We start from the raw sequence: 20,318 nt of genomic DNA, 5'->3' as shown, positions 1-20,318 counted from the left end.
TAAACCACACTGTTACTAATGCTGCTCTAGACCTATCTCTCTCTCTCTCTCTCTCTCTCTGTTTGTGTGTGTGTGTGTGTGTGTAGTGGTATATATGGTTTATGAAGACACAAATGTGTATAATGACATGGTTACTACAAGCGTAAACATGGTTTATATGGACACTTCCCATGTCCGTATAAAACAAAAGGCTTATAACAAAACTGTGCTTTATGAAATTAAAAAAATGGCCTATGTAGAGTCCCTGTAAACCAAAAATGCAAGTATTTATGTGTGTATTTCTTCGATGTTGTACTGTTGTTGCTATAGTTACACATTCCCCATCTCTTAAGTGTTTTTTATGAGTTTAAATGGTTGCTCTATAATAGAGAACATATGTATAGATCAGTGGTTAAATACATTCACATCACGTTTTGACTCCAGAGTTTTAGATTGTTAATGTGAGTTTCTCATGTAAGAAGCTTTTCTAGTGGAAATCTTAAATGGTCAAAGACTTTATTTGTTGGTTTGTTGGTTTTTAAAATACATTTGATGACACATCAGTGAGGAAGTTAATGCACGTGTTCAACCACACGGTGGCAGCAGAAGCTTTCAATATCATGTTAAAAACCCGTTTACACCGAGGACATAATAATGATAACTGTAAAGTTGAATAATTGCTTTCATTCTCTGACAGTAGAGAAGTTCACACCATGACTGTTGAATGAATGATATCGTTGGAAACACTTCTAGGACGACTCTTTCCAGCAGTTAAATGATAAAAGCCAGTAACCTTGGAGTTATGATTGATGATCGGCTGACTTTCTCAGACCACATTGCTAAAACTGTCCGATCCTGCAGATTTGCTTTATTCAACATCAAGAAGATCAAGCCCTTTCTTTCAGAACATGCTGCACAACTCCTTGTTCAAGCTCTTGTTCTGTCCAGGCTGGACTATTGCAATGCTCTCTTGGCAGGTCTTCCAGCCAATTCTATCAAACCTTTACAATTAATTCAGAACGCAGCAGCAAGATTAATTTTTAATGAGCCAAAAAGAATACACCTAACACCTCTGTTTATTAATTTTCCCTGTCTACCAATAGTTGCTGGTATAAAATTCAAGGCATTGATGTTTGCCTACAAAACTACCACTGGCTCTGCACCCATTTACCTAAATTTGTTACTTCAGGCTTATGTGCCCTCTAGAAGCTTGTGTTCTGCAAGTGAACGTCGCTTGATTGTGCCATCCCAAAGAAGCACAAAGTCACTTTTACGGACTTTTAAATTAAATGTTCCCTCCTGGTGGAATGACCTCCCCAACTCAATCCGAGCAGTCCTTCATCTTCAAGAATCGGCTAAAAACACATCTCTAACATCTTATTTGACCCTCTAGCTTTAAAACTCACAATTCTCATTCTATTCTTAAAAAAAAAAGAAAAAAAGAAAGCTTTCTAATATTTCTGTCTGTTTTCTTTTCATTTATTATACAATAAATAAAAGCAAAAAAGACCTCTAACACTAGCTTGGTCTATTCTTTTTCTATTCTGTCTGTTTTCTTTTTTATATTATTATATGATTTAAAAAGCTCTTGCTATGTGTGCTGTTGAGATGACTAAGACTTGTTATAGCACTTGCATATCATTTCTCTTTTGTTGATTTTGATTGCTTCCATTGTCCTCATTTGTATATATTATATATATATAAACTAGACAAGAGGGGGTTTGTCAAGGCAACTACTGAATGGCGGCTTGACAGCCTTTAAAAAAGTTCCTAAAGTTTGAAGGTTATGTAGCTCTTATGTGATTTAATTCTCGAGCAGAAGAGAGATTGCGTGGTTCTGAGTAGAAGTTTGAAGGAGACACACGAAAACAGATGGCAAGCAACATTTCATGTTTTATTAGAAGTTTGTATGACCACACAAATAAACTTTTTTGCCTTGTCTCATTCACCTTATTCAACTTAAAACTCTTTGTCCTGTGAACTGAAAAGCTGCATGTTATTTCTTACAAACTTACAGTTTTGGGGTCCACAACATTAACTGATGGACTGGAGTCATGTGGATTACTCGTCGATTATTATAATGTTTTTATCAGCTGTTTGGACTCTCATTCTGACGGCACCCATTCACTACAGAGGATCCAGAGGATCTCATTATTGTCTCAAACTGTTCTCAGATTTGCAATAGAAAGTCAAAGATCTCAGTGCTCAAACATTTCTCATCTGATCATCTGAGCTGCATTTCACATTATGTGAACTTCCCTGCTAACAAAAATATGTTTTAAGAGCGTTTTGCTAACTTTCCATTAAAGGGGTCATATGATGTGATTTCAGTTTTTCCTTTCTCTTTGGAGTGTTACAATCTCTTGGTGCATAAAGAAGATCTGTAAAGTTGCAAAGACTAAAGTCTCCAATCCAATGTCAAAATCGATACACAAGATGAACAAAACAAAAACCTAGCTTTTTCGCGCCTGGTGTGAATAACCCCATAGGGATCAATTGTTTTTGATGCGAAAGTGTTATCGTGCTGAATTTTCACATTCAGTGTTAAAAGGCCTTAAGACAGCTCAAACATGCATTTTAGTCTAGGCTTGAACCTCGCCTGTGAAACCAGGCACAACTTTTAAAAACATTTGTTTTCTGAATGCATTGAGATGTGCTGCAGCGAGTGTTAGATGGATGAGGCCCGTTCTGCTGTGATGAACAGGTTTAATGGACTGTTATCATGGGCTGTCCAGGAAGATTCTAGAGTTGAGTCCAGTTTAACCACCTGCGATTAATCAACACGAGCTGGAGCTGACATTCAAATCCCTCAGAGATGAGAACGAATGACAGATTGAGCGTGTCAGAGAGGAGAGCGCTGAGATGCAGATGTGCTTGTGTTGATCCAAGAGCTTCTCTTTCAGACCTCATCAGACTTAATGAGCTCGGAGTCTGCATTCTTGTTAATTTTAAGATCAGCTTGACCTCAGATGTTTCACCCAACATTCCTTATAATTAGAAATTATTTATGTATATTTTGGAGACCCTGTTGGTGATTGCTAGGGCCAGATGTTTTCTTCCTGTCTGGTGTGCATCATCTTCTGGTCTGTTGATGTGACCCTGGTTCCTCCTTAATTGTGGGTCTGTGGGATTCTTTCACCTGTTTTATGGTGCCTCAGATAACTTACCAAACACAGCTTTCCTTATAAACACATGATTTGAGGAATTACTCTTTGAGGAATAACCCTGTAAATGTCACTCATGGGCAAATGTGTTTAACTGTACCACGCCCTTTGGTCCCCATTAAGTAGGAAATAGCGGTCACACACACACACACACACATTTATATATATATATATATATATATATATATATATATATATATATATATATATATATATATATATATATATATATATATATACAGTACAGACCAAAAGTTTGGACACACCTTCTCATTCCTAGAGTTTTCTTTATTTTCATGACTATGAAAATTGTCGAGTCACACTGAAGGCATCAAGGGCTATTTGAGCAAGGAGAGTGATGGGGCTCATCAAGAGAAAGCCAAGAGTGTGCAAAGCAGTAATCAAAGCAAAAGGTGACTACTGTGAAGAACCTACAATATGACACATGTTCAGTTGTTTCACACTTTTTTGTTATGTATATAATTCTATATATAATTCCACATGTGTTAATTCATAGTTTTGATGCCTTCAGTGTGAATCTACAATTTTCATAGTCATGAAAATAAAGAAAACTCTTTGAATGAGAAGGTGTGTCCAAACTTTTGCTCTGTACTATATATATATATATATATATATATATATATATATATATATATATATATATATATATATATATATATTATAAATGTGTGTGTGTGTGTGTGTGTGAGCTCATCTTTAATCAAATTTCATCTTTAATTTAATGATATGAACTCTTCTTTAATCAGTTCCTGATATGGGCCAAATTCACATTTTTATATTTAAGTGTTCAAAATCCTGGAGACATCAATAGACATGTGTTTGTGTGTGTGTGTTTGTGTGTGTGTGTGTTTGTTGGATCTGCTGGTGTCTCAGTATGAAGATCACATGGTGCAGTGCAGTTTTCTGGTCTTTTGTTAATTAATCAGAAAGAAAAAGCTTCACTGAAGTTTTGTCCCAAACACACAGAACAGTTTTGCTGTTATGAAGGCAAGAGAAAAAAAGAGCTTTGAGATGCTAATGAGCCATTGTCTCTGTTGAATGGAGGATGAGAAGATGCAAATTGTGTGTCTTTTGAATGTAAGTTTGTCTTCCTCACATACTCATTGTCCCAGGTGATGAAAGAAACACACACAGGTGAAATGTGTGAAATGAATTTTGCTCACCCACATGTTGGTCCAAAACCAACTTTTAGTTGAATGTCCAAGCCGCTGTTTTACATACAATGACCAAAAAGTTCCAAAACACCATAAAGGTGTCATAAAACATGCAAAAACCTCTGCATCGGGCTTCAGGCATCAGGTGATCCCACCCACCCATCACACAGCTTCTTCAGTCTGCTGCCATCAGGGAGGAGACTGCGGAGTCTCCAGGCCAGGACCAGCAGACTGAAGGACAGCTTCATCCACCAGGCTGTCAGGAAGCTGAACTCACTCCCGAAGTTGCCCCCCCTCCCCTCTTCTGCTCCAGGCACCACTGAACTATGAATGCCCCCCCCCCCCACCACACTAATATACGATGACATGCACCAGTCACTTTGTGCAGCATTGGTCTGCTCACTACCTCATTCTCCATGGAACTGACGTCATTCCACTACCTCATCAGTCAGTTAAATAAAATAACTGCTCTTGAGCCCTTTGTCACTTTAATCAGACTTCATAAGCTTTTGTTTTTGCACTAAATAATCTTTTATCCGCACTGTTGTTCACTTCATTTATTTGCATTTCATCTGCCTTTTGCCTTGCGCTGCTTTATTTAACTTTATTTTTAATTTTATTATATGTCTTTTTTTAACATTCCCTTATTGTATAGTTGTATCTACATTTTATATTTTGATCTGGATTTTTAGGCTTTAATGTTAATGTTATCTGTGTGCACCGGGGGTCTGAGACTAAAATATTATAAATAGATTAGAATAGAATAGAACTATAGAACAACTATGTAAATTAAAAATAGCTTGAAATTTAATAAAATAAAGTATAAAAAACAAACATATTACAAAAAAATAAAAATAAACTATTTTACTCATTACAATTAAAGGGGGGGTTAAATGCTCTTTTTTACTCAATATCCTGTTAATCTTGAGTACCTATAGAGTAATACTGCATCCTTCATAACTCCAAAAAGTCTTTAGTTTTATTATATTCATAAGAGAAAGATAGTCTGTACCGATTTTTCCCGGAAAAACACGACCAGCTGGAGGCGTGACGTGTGGGCGGAGCTAAAGAATCACGAGCGCCAGTAGGCTTTTGTGTTGAGAGCGTTTGGAAGTTGTGACATTACCGTGAGGAAAAAAAACATCATCCAAAACAAACCATGGCTAACAGTCAGATTCAGCCGTTTATTTATGATCCAGAATCAGATCCAGAGGCTGAAATTTAACAAGAGCAGCAGCAGCAACAACGTCTCTATGTGGTATGTACTGAAACTGTATATATTTGCTTAGCGGTTTTGGAAAGTTCCACTTCATGCCGTCTTTTTTTTTTTTTTTAAGGTGTACATGTGGAAAGTGCAGTTTGGAAGAAAAAAAAACTTTCCGAAACTTGTGACAAACCGGAAGGAGTATTTTTGGAACCTTTACTTTTTTGACAAAGTTTCAAAAATTAAGTTGTACGTTTGAAGGAGTATTTTTGTTCCAAAAATACTCCTTACGGTTTGTCACAAGTTTCGGAAAGTTTTTTTCGAGTATGACTCTGTGTGACGTTAGATGGAGCGGAATTTCCTTATATGGGTCCTGAGGGCACTTCTCCCGGAAGAGCGCGCGCTCTCGTATAGCAGAGCACTGAGAGCACAACACACTTCACTGATCAGAGCGAGAGCGTCGCGAAATGTCACAAAAGGAGTGTGTTTGGTTGCCAGGGCAAGACAACCCTGCACAGATTACCAAAAGAGAAACAGCATTAAGGGACCAGTGGATGGAGTTTATTTTTACAGAGCATCAACGGAGTTGTGCAAGTGTTTTTGTTTGTTCCCTGCATTTCGAAGATGCTTGTTTTACAAACAAAGCCCAGTTTGACGACAGATTTGCGTATCGTTTATTTCTTAAGGATGATGCAATCCCAACGGAAAAGGGTCACGATCGTGTGTTGGAACCGCATGCGGTGAGTAAAACTGCTTAAAATATCTCTGCCTCCTTGTTAGTGCGTCCGCCTCCCATCGGAGACACGGGTTCGAGCCCCGCTCGGAGCGAGTCGTTGCTGCTGCTGCTATCGTTCAGTTTCAGCCTTCACAGCTGTCACAGCTTCCACACGCTCTCAACACAAAAGCTTACTGGCGCTCGTGATTCTTTAGCTCCGCCCACACTGGCCTCTAGGCGCTCGTGTTTTTCCAGGAAAAATCGGTACAGACTATCTTTCTCTTATGAATATAATAAAACTAAAGACTTTTTGGAGTTATGAAGGATGCAGTACTACTCTATGGGTACTCAAGATTAACAGGATATTGAGTGAAAACGAGCATTTCACCCCCCCTTTAAGGTAATTTCTCCCGAAGTGCTTCTTTCAAATTCATCGATTCTATTGTTTTCAATGTAATTGCATTTCGAGCAATAGTACACCAAACAAATTGACTATATGACCACATGACCGTCTATGTGCATCTAATGGTTTGTGAATAAGTTTGTCATTCAGTCGTTATATGCTGTGGCCCCAAATAACATGTACAGTCTGTCCCAGACTCCAAGTTAAAAAGGCCAGAAAGTAATTGCATCAGGAAATATCAAAGCAAATGCCATTTAATGTGAAAACAGTTGCACAAAAACAATTGTAACAGGTTTAGCAGCATACTGTACAGGATGTATAGTGTATGTGGAATACATGATATAATAAACAAATGTCATGAAGAACATTTAGTCTGAAATGAATGAATCTGGATGAGATGATATACATGTGTTGGTCTCCTGCTGGTGTGTGATGTGTGTGTTTTCTCATTCAGGACGGTCTGCCTGATGCTTGATTTGAAGGATGAGGGAGAGTCTGACCCTCGGACACTCGCCCAGATGATGCAGAACCTGGGAGTTTTTTATCAGTCTCAAACCCAAGGTCAAGCAGACAGCGAAGGTACTGCAGCACAGCTCCCACAATGCACCTGTCACCAAACACTGCAAACCCATATACTTCTAAATATAGTATTTTTACATCACGACTGTATTTTTTATACAACTTGTAATTTTTATGCTGAAAACATGCTACAGTGATGAACATATAATCTAATATATGGAAATTACACAACAAAGCTCTATACTTTTTAATAGCGTATATACAAGGATGTTTTTAATTTTTATTTAAAAATAATATAATTATTATAATTAAATAAATTAAAAACATTTTATAATATATGTTTTAATTAATATTATTAAAAGATAATGATAATGTATTAAAATATATATGATTTTCCTTTTTGAGTTTTTCTGCTTCATGGGGTGTGTAGTATATTCGTAGAATGGATGGTATGGTGAGTTGTTAAAGATAATTATTCCCCAGCTGACATGCCACCAAGTATTCACAAGTGAAAGAATATCATGGATCAATGTTGAATTTTTTACTTATTATTATTATTGTTGTCATCATTTTTTTTTTTAAGATTTTGTTTAAATTGTAATGATGATTTATTTTGTACTGTATTTTGTTAAGCTTCTTAAAAACATTTAGCATTACAATTTTTATTATTATTTTTTTTAAGTGTTACAACAACTGTCATTTTTTTCAACCATATTTTGCTTGGTTTTATTTTTTCTCATCATATATAATTTTATTTATAATACAGTTTTTTGTTTTGGCATATACAGTGTTAAATGTTCAAATGTTTAGAGAGGATCATCGGCAGCCTGTACAAGGCCAGACGTCTGCTGCTGGGCCTGGACTCCACTGAGGTTTACATGACAACCAAGAATGTGTCTGAGGTCTCCATGACGACAAAGACCCCTGTGGACCCTCTGATGGCCAATAATGGAATCACAGGCTTCTGGATCAACGTACTAATGTACCTCACTGAGACGTGTGTGTGTGTGTGTGTGTGTGTGTGTGTTTGTGTGCACGCTTCATCCTCTTTAATTTCATTCATGTTTGTTTGTAAATAAATAAATCTTCAGGTGCTGTGTCCTCTCCTGATGCCGTGATTGGCTCTCTCTCTGGGAAGCCCCGCCCCATCCCTCCTCCCAGATTGGCTGTTTCCTCAGAAGATGGAAGGATGGGAATCAAAGGGGTGAAGTCCAAACTGGAGAAGGTTTGGATGACCATCATGTTTATGATGAACATACTTGTGTCCTGTATGCATCTCACATGTGTCTAGAACATGTGCTGCTCGTGTTTGACCCCATAATGAAAATAGATTAATAACAATTAAATAAATAAATAAATAAGAAGAATAATGTTTTCTTTATCTAAATTAATTATAATAGTAAAATTACATGACATTTAATATCTGGTCCTTTTAATTGAATTCTGATTTAAACTGAAATCATTATGGTACAAATAATTTCACAATATATAAAAAGAAATAGTCCTAAAAATAGTTGTCTTAAATAGGGTTATTCTGAAATTTTAAAAGCAGTTTTTTTGTGTAAAAAGCACTCAGCTTTTGGCAGTCCATATAATGAGTTAAATGAGTTGATAGAAGAATAAAGAATAATAATAAAGTATGCATTGTATCATGGGAGACAGATATATCTCAAACAGTATGCTCTAGCTGAATAGACATTTATAAAATCATACTAATTGATTGGCTGATTCCATAATGCTATTAAATCTATCTTCAATTTAAAAAAAGTTAATTACATTTATTGACTGTACAAATTTTGGAGTAAAAAAACCCCAAAACTTTGATAATTTAATTGTGTCAGATTCCAGAGACTGAAGATCCAGAGATGGAGCCCTTCGTCACATCACATGCAGAGGTCACAGGGGTCGTAGTCAAGCCGTCTGTTTCATCGATGAGAAGCAGCCAATCAGAAGCCCCGAGCGAGCCGAACCCACCAGTCACACCTGAGAGGTAAAGACTCCATCCTGAACATATATATATATTTTTAAGACCGTTTTTGTTTGCTGTTAATTTTAATAGGATCATGAATCTGAAAGAAAGAAGCTTCTGGCAACTCAAGTTTTTTTTAAGGTTTTATTGTAGGACTTTATTGTAGTGACAACTTTTTTATTTTATTAAATTATATTATAACTTAAAACATTTGTTGTAATATAAAGTAATATAAAAGTATATAAAACTGAACAAATATTGCATTATTAACTTACTGTTATGAAAAAATAATAATATTAATATATAAAAATATGTAAAAAATATTGTTTGAATTTGTGAAGTATTTCTACACCATGTGTGCATTTGTTATGTTAGTAAAAAAATAGCTGGCAACATATATTATGTTATTACTACTAATAGTAATTATTGCTGTTGTTTGTTTTCATTATTATTATATAAAAATCTAATATTCATTTAGTGCCATTCATTAAGTTAAATTCAAACTGGTGATGCTGATGTACACGACACAAATGACAATGAGACATGTCTAATTTGGATATTATCATGCCAACAGTAATTTTGAATTCACCCTCATATCAGAGTTTTACTGATCAAGATCAGCTTGACATATTACAGACTGATTTTCTGCATAATTTTCAGTGTCTCGCATCAAAGCATAATCTTTGTGTGATCAGATGTGACGATGAAAAGCCCTAAAGTTGAGTGATTTAAGTGGCTGGATGGACTCGTGCCGCCGCAGGCTCCATCTCTTTGGCATTCATCATGTTGTATAAAGCTCAAAATGGATTAAAGAGCTTGAGTGTGCCAGAGAGGTGATACAGGGGAGCTATTTAAGCTTTACGCAGTGCCAAGGAGGGTGATAGAGGGACCCATTTCAGAGTAACACGCTGCCAGATTTATAATGGAGTGCAGCCACTGAATATGCAGACAGATGAACAGTCACACACACAAAACACACGAGGAACCTGACATCAAATCATTCTGACTACATGACACCAGACGTGTGACATGTTCCTCTCTTCTGCACCTCTTTTTAATTTCTATTTGTAAAGTATTTATACATCATCAAAAAAAATAAAAAAATAAATACAACTAAATTTATTAATTCTTAATAAATAAATAAAATATATTATCTGAGAAACAGAATTTACATAAATGTGCAGTTAGCAAACTCTTAAATTATAACATGTCATGCTTGCTTCAGGAATTTCCACAGAAAATATCAAAATAAGATTGTCCTACTAATATCAAGGTGCTTTTGATTTTATCATTTGTATTTAGATTTTCATTTTAGTTAAGATTTTTAGTAACTTTGTTGTTTTCTTTCATTTTTTGTTCTTAGTTATTGTCGTACTTCAAGATAACTAAACTAAAAGAAAATGAGAAATAATTGAAATAATTGAAATAAAATAAGTTACATTTAATATTTTCATTTATGTGAGTAAACATTTATTGTAATGTTTATTTTATAAAGAAAAGATAATATTAGTTTTAGTTAATGAAAACCCTTTTACACACTCCAGAAACTGATACAGTGTGTTTTAAATAAACTCACACTTAAACCACTTCATTTACACACACACACACACACACACACACACACACACACACACACACACACACACGCACGCACACACACACACACACACACACACACAGAGAGAGAGAGAGAGAGAGAGAGAGAGAGAGAGAGAGAGAGAGAGAGAGAGAGAGAGAGAGAGAGAGAGAAAGGTAGCAGCACATTATTCTGCATGACTGCTTTTTATTTAATCAGTTGATAAATTAGGTGGCAGGTGTTTAATAATGCAAGGGGATCCACACACACACACACACACACACACATACACTTTAATTAGAGCTGCTGTGGAATGCCAGTGTAAATCTGGACGCAGTTTTGAGCGTATAATGTTTCCAGGCATGCACAGCTTTGTGTGTGTGTGTGTGTGTGTGTGTGTGTTTCATAATGCCTGGGATTTAATCTGTGAAAATGTGTGTGTTATAGCCATGCAGCAGAGCCCCGTGATAACTGAGGTTCGAACCCCTACAGGCACCTAAAATGGCTTGGGCTTCTCAAAATCGATGCCCACTGATGCTATAAAAGATCTGAGAGCCGTGAGCCTCAGCTGCTACAGACCCTACCACAACCAGCTGGTACAGATATCTACGGTTACATTTGTGCATTTAGCAGCCACTTTTACCCAAAATAACCAGCAGTATTCAGCACAGACCACCAGAAAGGATCAGGGAGGGTGAAGGTTCTGGAAAGGCACTTTTTGACCACTTTATGAAAGAATAACAAGGTGTTGTGACTGTAGCTGGTTGGAGGGAGACATTTGGGAGGCAAATTTGGCTTTTCAAAAATCTAACACTTAGTGTCAGAGTTCAGCATGTTTCCGTCGACACAGTGACACAACAGTAGCAGTTTTGCACAAGCAAACACCAATCACATTTTCTTCATTATATGTTGAAAAAAAAATATATTCATCAAAGTATCCTAAAAAGAAAATATTTATGGGTTTCATGAAAATATATGCAGCACTTCAACATTGATAATAACCAGAAATGTTTCTTGAGCAGCAAATCATCATATTGGAATAATTCCTGAAAATCATGTGACACTGAAGATTGAAGTAATGATGCTGAAAATTCAGCTTTGATCACAGGAATAAATTACATTTTACAGTATATCCACATAGAAAATAATTATTTTAAAAAAAATTGCTCAAATAAATGCTGCATTGGTGAGTAGAAAATACTTTTTTTCAAAAGTATTAGAAATGTTTATTTAATTTTTTGACATCCCTTGATCTGCTTTCTTTGGAAAAGAGCAGCAAACCATCTGCTTTTGTGTCCCACATCAGACAGAAAGTCATACATGTTTGTAATAACTAGTGGTGGGCCGTTATCGCCGTTAACGTGCTGCGTTAACGCGAGACTCTTAAAAAACTCAAAAAAAATATCGCCGTTAATCTATTCTCAAAGTTGGGTTGGGAGCTGGGTCTAAACTAAGCAAGCTATGATGACTTTCAGCTTGATATTTTATATAGCTGACTCGCTGAGGACAGACTAACGGACAGCGACACTGAACCGAGCTCTCTTCTGCGAAGCTCTCCTCGAAGTCCCTCCTGCACCGGAACGAACAAATACAAATCGCAGTTTGAAACAAACAACAAGATGTGAAAGAGCCCGATTCAGTACTCGCGGTGTTCTTGTGTTCAGGGCTCACGCAGAGAAAGGCGTCTCGAGACGCTAAAAATAAGGGTTTTCAAGTGTTTTGATCAAAACACTTGAACATTGAATTTGCTTATTTTTGCTCTAGTGCCGACAAATATATACGAAATATGTCAAAATATCCACCTTGGAAATTATGCTCGAAAAAACAGTCAGTTGTTTCTTAAGTGAAAGTAAACAGTTGAGGGAAAAAATGGGATGTGTATTATATTGGATGCGTTCATGGTCTCTTAAAGTGACCGCGCCTAATTTAGCTACTGGCTGCTGTAATGTTAATCCAAGAAAATGAAAATGAAAATCACTCACTGCTCTTGACTACTTTGTAGTTTTAACAGTCAAACCAAAAATTATTCAGACACCAGATATATATATTTTTATATATATATATATATAGCAAAACTGTAATAATGTGAGAAATGTTGAAGGTGTCTGAATAAATGTAGGTTTCATTGTATATTTCATTTTTACATTGAAGACTATACAGTGCTTTTTTACATTTAATTATTTAGTTTCTGTACCTTGACACCTACAAACTTGAAAAAACCTTTAACATTGTGTAAATAGCACAAATAAATAAAAATAAACGAACATACAAATTAGACAATTTCAAACAGGGCCCACTGGTACAACCTTCACCGGGTCCCCGCTTGTGCAATGTGGAATTAGTTTACAGCGTTTTCAAGCAGTTTGTGATGCATTTTGGAAACATGAGATGTACATTTCTACTGCACCATCTAGCTTGATAAACCCCTTCTCAAAGACTTACTGTTTGCCAATTTTATTTGGGTAACACATATTCTGAATGCCGTCGGCAGAATTCGAATGAGCCATTTTAATCTAGATTAATCTAGATTAATTTCAAGATCAGACTTCTTTCTTTTTCAAAAGTTTCAGACTTCTTTGAAAAACATTGAAAAATCTCACCAATCACAAACTTTTGAAATAATGGAATGAAGTTCATCAGAGTTTAGTTATATGAGCAACACTGAGTGTGTGTGCTGAATGACAGTCTGCACAATTACCCACCTGTGTGAGGAAACTAGTGGGTGATGGGTTTATGAAAAGATTCATTTCTGATCAGTTGAATACAGTCTGTCTGTACACACACACACACACACACACACACACACACAATGCAGTGTATTAATGGAGAAAAGTTTCTAAACTCCAATCACAGATGTGTATGAGCACACAGTGAGCCGCACATCCCCGTTCCCTTCACTTCCACCCTCATTTCCTCTCCGCTGGGATAATGAGACTCTCTCAGTTATATATATATATATCTCAATGAAAGCGTTTAATGCCACACTGCAGCACTGATTGAATCTGTTTTTGATTGTTACTGCTGTTTGAATCACATTATTTCTAGAATAAAGTGAAGCCCTGTGAAGGATTCAAACTGAAAAGTTATTGAAATCTGTTTGTGTTTCTTTCTTTCTGTTGTGCTTCTGTTGTGCTGTTCATAAAGTGTAGTTCGATCAAAGACGAACCTTTTGTTATCATTAACTTATGTTATTTCAAACATTTATGACTTTCTGTCTGCTGTGGAACACAAAAACAGATGTTTTGCTGCTCTTTTAATGACAGCAGACATTGAAAAAAAAGAATAATTAGGATTTGTAATGTTTTTGAAAGAAGTGTCTTCTGCTCTCCAATGCTGCATTTATTTGAGTAGTACAGAGAAAATAAGTAATATTGCGAAATAATTATTTGATAAGTGAATTTATTGTAAAATGTCATTTATTGCTGTTTTCAAAGCTGAATTTTCAGCAGCATTACTCCAGTCTTCAGTGTCACATGATCCTTCAGAAATCACTCTGATATACTGATATGCAGCTCAAGAAACATTTTTATAATTATCAATGTCGAAAACAATTTGCTGCTTCATATCTTTGTAAAAATTGATACTTTTTCAGGATTCTTTGATGCAGCATTTATTTAAAACAGAAATATTTTGTTACATTCTATATGTGTTTTGTCATTTTTAATCAATTTAATGTGCTGAATAAAAACTGGAGAGAAAGGTTCTGTGTCTTCATCATCCTCCTCCTCATCCTCGTTCCCTCCCGACAGTCTGTCAGCGTCCCGAACATGCAAGTGTGCTGCTAAACTCAACGCTCTGCTCTTTAATTGCAGAGGGTGTGACATATCTTGTTTAATTAGCAGTAACGATTAAATTAGTCGAGCTGCTCATTACACAGTTTAATTCTCCCAGCAGCTTTATTTCAAGGTGAACAATCACTTCACTGAAACTTGTCGAGATTCAGGGCCTACTGGAAATTTAAATATTACGAGCTTCTCATTTCTGACCCTTGACCTGCAGCAGAAGGATACCTGACCGACTCTGAGGGCGGGGCATCCAGACATTTGATTGGCAGGTCTCCCAGTCTCTCCCACGCAGATGATCTTATTGAGTTACTGGCACAGCTGGGTCTAGAGAAATACATCGATATTTTCCAACAACAGGAGGTACACACACAACCCACTCACACGTCCCAGACGGCACACCCACAGACGCCCACGGCGCTATTATCTGATGCATATCACACACAAACCTGGCTCTAAGGAGTTAGAGTGCACCGATTTATTTTAGTCTGCCTGGAAACAAAGTCATTCTAAAGATTTGAGATTGAACTAGTCAGTAGGTTTATCCAAGTTCAGATCTTTACTGACACACTGAGTTTTGTTTGAGCTGGTTAGTAGCAAGTAAACTAGATTTCCATGAGAAGAACTGTATATTCTGCAGTTTTCTGTCAGTGAAATGAGTCAGTATTTACACTGCAAGAAATATAGCCTTTAATGAATAATACAACTTGCTTTTCCTTTGAATTAGGTTTATTTTCATGATCCCAGTAGCTTATATTTGTTCTTTAATTTTTTCTATTCTTTAAAATACACCTTTATTTAAGGACTCTTATATATTAGCAATGCATTAAAGACAGAAATTCAGATATGTGCAATTATTTGAATGTTTTTATTTTATTTTTAAGAAACATTAATAGACCTTTTTTTTCTTAAGCTTCTCCTTGAAATGTAAGTCTTTGTTATTTTTATTATTGTTGTATATATTTATTTCAGTGTTCTTTGTAAAGATTATATTGTTAAATTATTGAATACAAATATTGTATAGAATTCGATTTCTCAAGTTTGCCACAAATAGTATTTGATTCTGATATACCATTAAATAGATAGATAGATAGATAGATAGATAGATAGATAGATAGATAGATAGATAGATAGATAGATAGATAGATAGATAGATAGATAGATAGATAGATAGATAGATAGACAGATAGATAGATAGATAGATAGACGGGACGATGTGACCGAAATGATAGGGACGATGTGTTTGAAATGATAGATGATTTCCATATGAGACAGAGAAGACAGATGTGCTGTGACTCTCAGCAGAAACATGCAGAGGAGTGTGACCTTCAGTGTGAACCGACTGCCCACCTGTCCATAACTCACACTTAGTATGCAAGTCTCTGACTCTCTGTACCTCTGTTTCTCTGTCTTCTGTTCTTCTATGCAAAACTTCATTTCCTTTATGTATTGTTCAAATATAAGAATACTTTTAGACCACGTTCAAATATCAGTTGGATATTTCATTAAATGAGAACCAAAAACACATCGTTTCCTGTATTAACTTAAAGTAATGTTGGATTTTAGAGTTGTGGTGTCTATTAAAAACAAAAATGAATCAATAATAAAAGGAAAACTAATATTGGATTATTGATCACAGGATAAAAAGTTTGCTCTGTAAAATTAGTAATAAAATAATTATAAAAAATAAAAAAAATAACATGATTTTTTTTTGTGTGTGTGACACACAATTTCATTCAAATAAATAATGAAATTATTATTATTTTAATTTGAATATTTTTTTTGTGACACAAAAACCTCAGGCGATAGAGGGCGTACTATCACTGTCTGTGCCTCTATGACAGTTAAAATTTTGTGGATTAAAACTTCCTGGGAATCATTTTTCCTAGGAAATTAAAAATTATGTAATTTCAGAACTTTTAAAATTACCGAACCAACTCGACACATTTAAATAAACATACTGTGTGCTAAATGAATAATTAGCTGCTTTTATTCAGCAGAGAAAAATATAAAACCCCTCTCAATATGTTGACACTGCACCCCAGTGCACAAGCGGAAGTTTTCAATTAAAATTATCTGCTGTGAGTGTGCTCAGCGTTTCTCTCATTTACAATTAAATGCATCTCTCCTCTGCATGTCATTCAGCTGGATTTCTCCAATACATCATGCAGATTTCAGCTGTGTCAATATCTTGGCTGTGGCTAATGGGGATTTTCACACTCTAACACTTAAAATGTTAACAGCACATAATCAGAAAACGCACTGACCTGCATTACCCACGTTAAAATATTGCCACTTAACATTAACAGCATTAAGCCAATGGAGTGGAATGGAATAAATTAAACACACAAACAACCGCTCCCCACGCACACGTGCATATGTACCCATTACATGTGTAGACTCTCCATAGGTCTAATGGTTTTTATATTGTATAAACTGTATTTTCTATTGCCCTACACCAACCCTACACCTAAACCTAGCCCTTACAGAAAACTACTGGCATTGTTTACATTTGTGGATGTTTAGAACCATAGAACCTTGTTTATGTTGTAGTACCCATGTCATTATACACATTTTTGTCCTATAAACCATATATACCAGTACACACACACACACACACACACACACACACACACACACACACACACACAGGACTTCTTGACACAGAGAAACTGCCTCATGTCCATGAGTGTCTCACCACAAGACATTCAGTGTTTTAATGATGACAATTCATGAATCAGCCATTTCAATGTTAGAACCATTAACCCTTTATTTACCACCAGCACAAATATTTAACAAGTCACAACATGCCAGCTTTTTCAGTTTGTGTGACTGCAGTGCCGATGCACTAATGCACTCGCATATGTCATTAGTTCCATTACAATGCATTTATTGATACTGCACTGAAGTTGTTTTAAAATGTATAGCATGATGCATTAATGTAGAGCTCTCTAAAGCTGTCTCCTTTACACTATTGAGTTAAGGCTGCTCTGAGGCTTCTACACATGTACGGATTCCGCACTGCATAAAAGACAGAATAATGCAGCTCTAATATATATATATATATATATATATATATATATATATATATATATTCCATTCTTACAGGCTATGAACTAACTCTTCAGGGAAAGTAAGTGTCTCCACTTTTTATCACTGTAATATTATGTTGGAGTAGTTGGAATGGAATAATTAAAACCCAAAGCACTTCATAGTTTTGAAAGTCATTTTAAAGGCGCCCATGTTGTGGAATGAGTCTCAAAACATTATTTCTGCAGTAGTGATTTTGTGTATGCGCAGCCTCTGAGCAGCATTAAACAGTCTGTGTAGATGCACATTATCATGCTACTTAAAATAATAATAATAATAATACAAGAACAGTACAGTGCAATGTTCAAGGCTTCTGGTATTTTTAAGCTAATAATGTAAGAAGTAAGAATTTTTTAGGTTATGAAAACAAACATTCTCTGAGCATTCAAAACCTTTAAATATTAACATTATATATTATATAATAATTCGGAAAACAAGCAATTACACCCCCCGCCCAATTTTTTTTTTTTAAATAAAAATAAATAAATAAATAAACGTGAACGTTCCCTGTTAGCTGGCAATCCGTTATGCTTTTAATTGCATGCTGGTGTTTATCATTTTATTTTAATATATTATCACGCTAGTGCAAATTTACCATTTACTGCACTTTGTTACACTTCTAGTATTCACCTATCGGAAGTATCGCACAGTCAAGGAAAACAGCGTACTTCCGCTTTGCAAAATAAGGTGTACATATGCGTCAGAAGCGTCTTGTTTGCAGCGCTAGAGGTGGCGTAAGTGCAGTGGGCTTGTGGTGCTGAACGGACAGCTCCCTCACTGGAGCACTGCACTACAGGGAACACCTACAAATATACATCTAGATAAGTAAAAATATTACTATTTGAAAAAACAAAACAAAAAAACAAAAAACCAAAAAAAAAAAAACCCGAAAAATTATGATAATGACTTTGGACACCAAATGTACCTGCATTTATAGAATCACCCATATATATATATATATATATATATATATATATATATATATATATATATATATATATATATATATATATATATACGTTTTATAACATTTAGTGGTTTGGTAAACGTTAAAACAACACGGGAACGTTAGCCTACTTTTAAATGTCCCCTTCCAAATATCCACGCCTTATGTGTACTAATGAGCTGCATGTATTGACTGATTTATTCTCTTTAATCAAAAATGTGCTTATATTCCCATTGCTCTCCTCCAGCAGCTGAATTAACTGTAATGGACAGCAGGCAGTTTAACTTTAGAGCAATTACAGGCTGATTCCAAATTTCAAACCGAGGCTGGATTTAATTAGTTAGGAGTGATCAAGTAGCGCGTGCGTGCTCGTGTATTGATTCCCTCCGCACAGCACTGGATGTTTTACAGTTTAAAGTCAACATCTGCGTATTACCTCCAGCACACCTCAACGCGCGTCTTTATTCCCGAGTGAATGCACCACTCTCTTTGTTCTACATAATTTCTTAGACTTCCAGGTATGTGTGAGCGACGCGACAAAACTACTTTCCTTCATAACAAGGCTTTGATCATTCTAACAGCTGCGTATTGACTATTACATTTGTCGCGTCGCTCTGTGTGGAGAAAGAGGGAGAGAGAAGGGGAAAGTGGGCGGAGTCACGGTGGAGAGTGGGCGGGGACGCTCACCGTTCCATTACACGGGTCCGTTTCTCCCGGTCGTGTTCAGTGCAGCAGCTGCGAGGATCGGAGGAAACTCTCTCACTCACTAACCCTCCCGTGTCTCGGATACTTTACGGTCCAACGGACGCGCCGCCCGCCCGGTCTCCAATCACCCGTTCGGGAGCGGAGAACAGGTCCCGTCTTGAGGTGAGTGAAACGAATGATAAATAGTGTCCGTATAATATGAAGCCAATTAAAGCAGACGCCAGTGAAGCTCGCGCTCGCGGGAAGTGCGACCGTTAAAGTCCGTTGTAAGGATTTTCTCCTCAAGTATGATTAATCATATCATATGGACAAATTCAGCGGATTTATAATCCACATATAATCTGCGTCCTGTCTGTGAGGCTCTGGAATTGTTTATTTGATAAGAATCGGACAGCGAGCTTTTTAATATTATATATTTTGGGCGTGTTTAAAACGAAGTCCTCTCAAACTCAAAAAGGCTTGACGTCTTTACCTCAAGTGCCCCGCGCATAATTTCACCGGCTCTCTTTCTCTCTCTATCGTTCAGATGATGTTGAGTCTCGGTCTGTTCGTGTCTCTGGTGGGTCTGACGGTGTCCGTTACCGGCAGCAGTGACGGAAACCCGCTGGACAATGATAAGTGGATGAGCACTGTGTCCCAATACGACAAGAGCAAATACTGGAACAAATTCCGCGACGTGAGTATCTCCGTACATTTCCTTTAGCTGCTGGGATACTCGTGTGTGTTTTGCTTTCTATATAGGGACCACATGTCCCCTCAAAGGTCTTGTAGTCATTATAATGAGCTTAATTTAGAACAAGAGTCAAAGGAAGGTCTTTGTGTTTTGTTAGCCTGCTTGGGATTTCTCTAAATATCCCCTGAAGAACAGCAAAGCTGACTGAACATTATTTTGTTGCCTTTGCCACTAGCCTAAATTGGCAAACTAGTTTGTCATCACAATCTAAGATGTCAAAAGGTGTTTTCTAGGGTTAGGGGTTGTTTAGTGTTTATAATTAACCTTAAAACTATGGATATGTGAATAAGCTTGGCTGTGTTTACATCTGTATGCTGCTCCTACTATGTAGTATGCAAGCGTAATATAGCTTAAAATG

General features: G+C 36.3%; 1 protein-coding gene across 3 annotated transcripts in view; it reads left to right on the top strand.

Annotated features, from left to right (window-relative positions):
- Positions 1-19,099: 19,099 nt before the first annotated feature.
- Positions 19,100-20,318, top strand: part of spock1 (SPARC (osteonectin), cwcv and kazal like domains proteoglycan 1) — a 218,237-nt gene continuing 217,018 nt past the window's right edge. The window contains exons 1-2 of one of the 3 annotated variants that reach the window (XM_026242697.1): positions 19,100-19,389; positions 19,754-19,903. In XM_026242697.1, the coding sequence (XP_026098482.1) occupies positions 19,754-19,903 (150 nt within the window). In that variant the 5' untranslated portion in view covers positions 19,100-19,389. The remainder of the gene's footprint in view (positions 19,390-19,753; positions 19,904-20,318) is intronic. The other 2 variants (XM_026242695.1, XM_026242696.1) reach the window with 2 other exon arrangements.

The sequence above is a fragment of the Carassius auratus genome, unplaced genomic scaffold (assembly GCF_003368295.1).
Source record: "Carassius auratus strain Wakin unplaced genomic scaffold, ASM336829v1 scaf_tig00001753, whole genome shotgun sequence".
Classification (NCBI taxonomy): Eukaryota; Metazoa; Chordata; class Actinopteri; order Cypriniformes; family Cyprinidae; genus Carassius; species Carassius auratus.
Note: the sequence above shows the minus strand (reverse complement) of the source record. Positions and strands in the feature narration are given on the sequence as shown.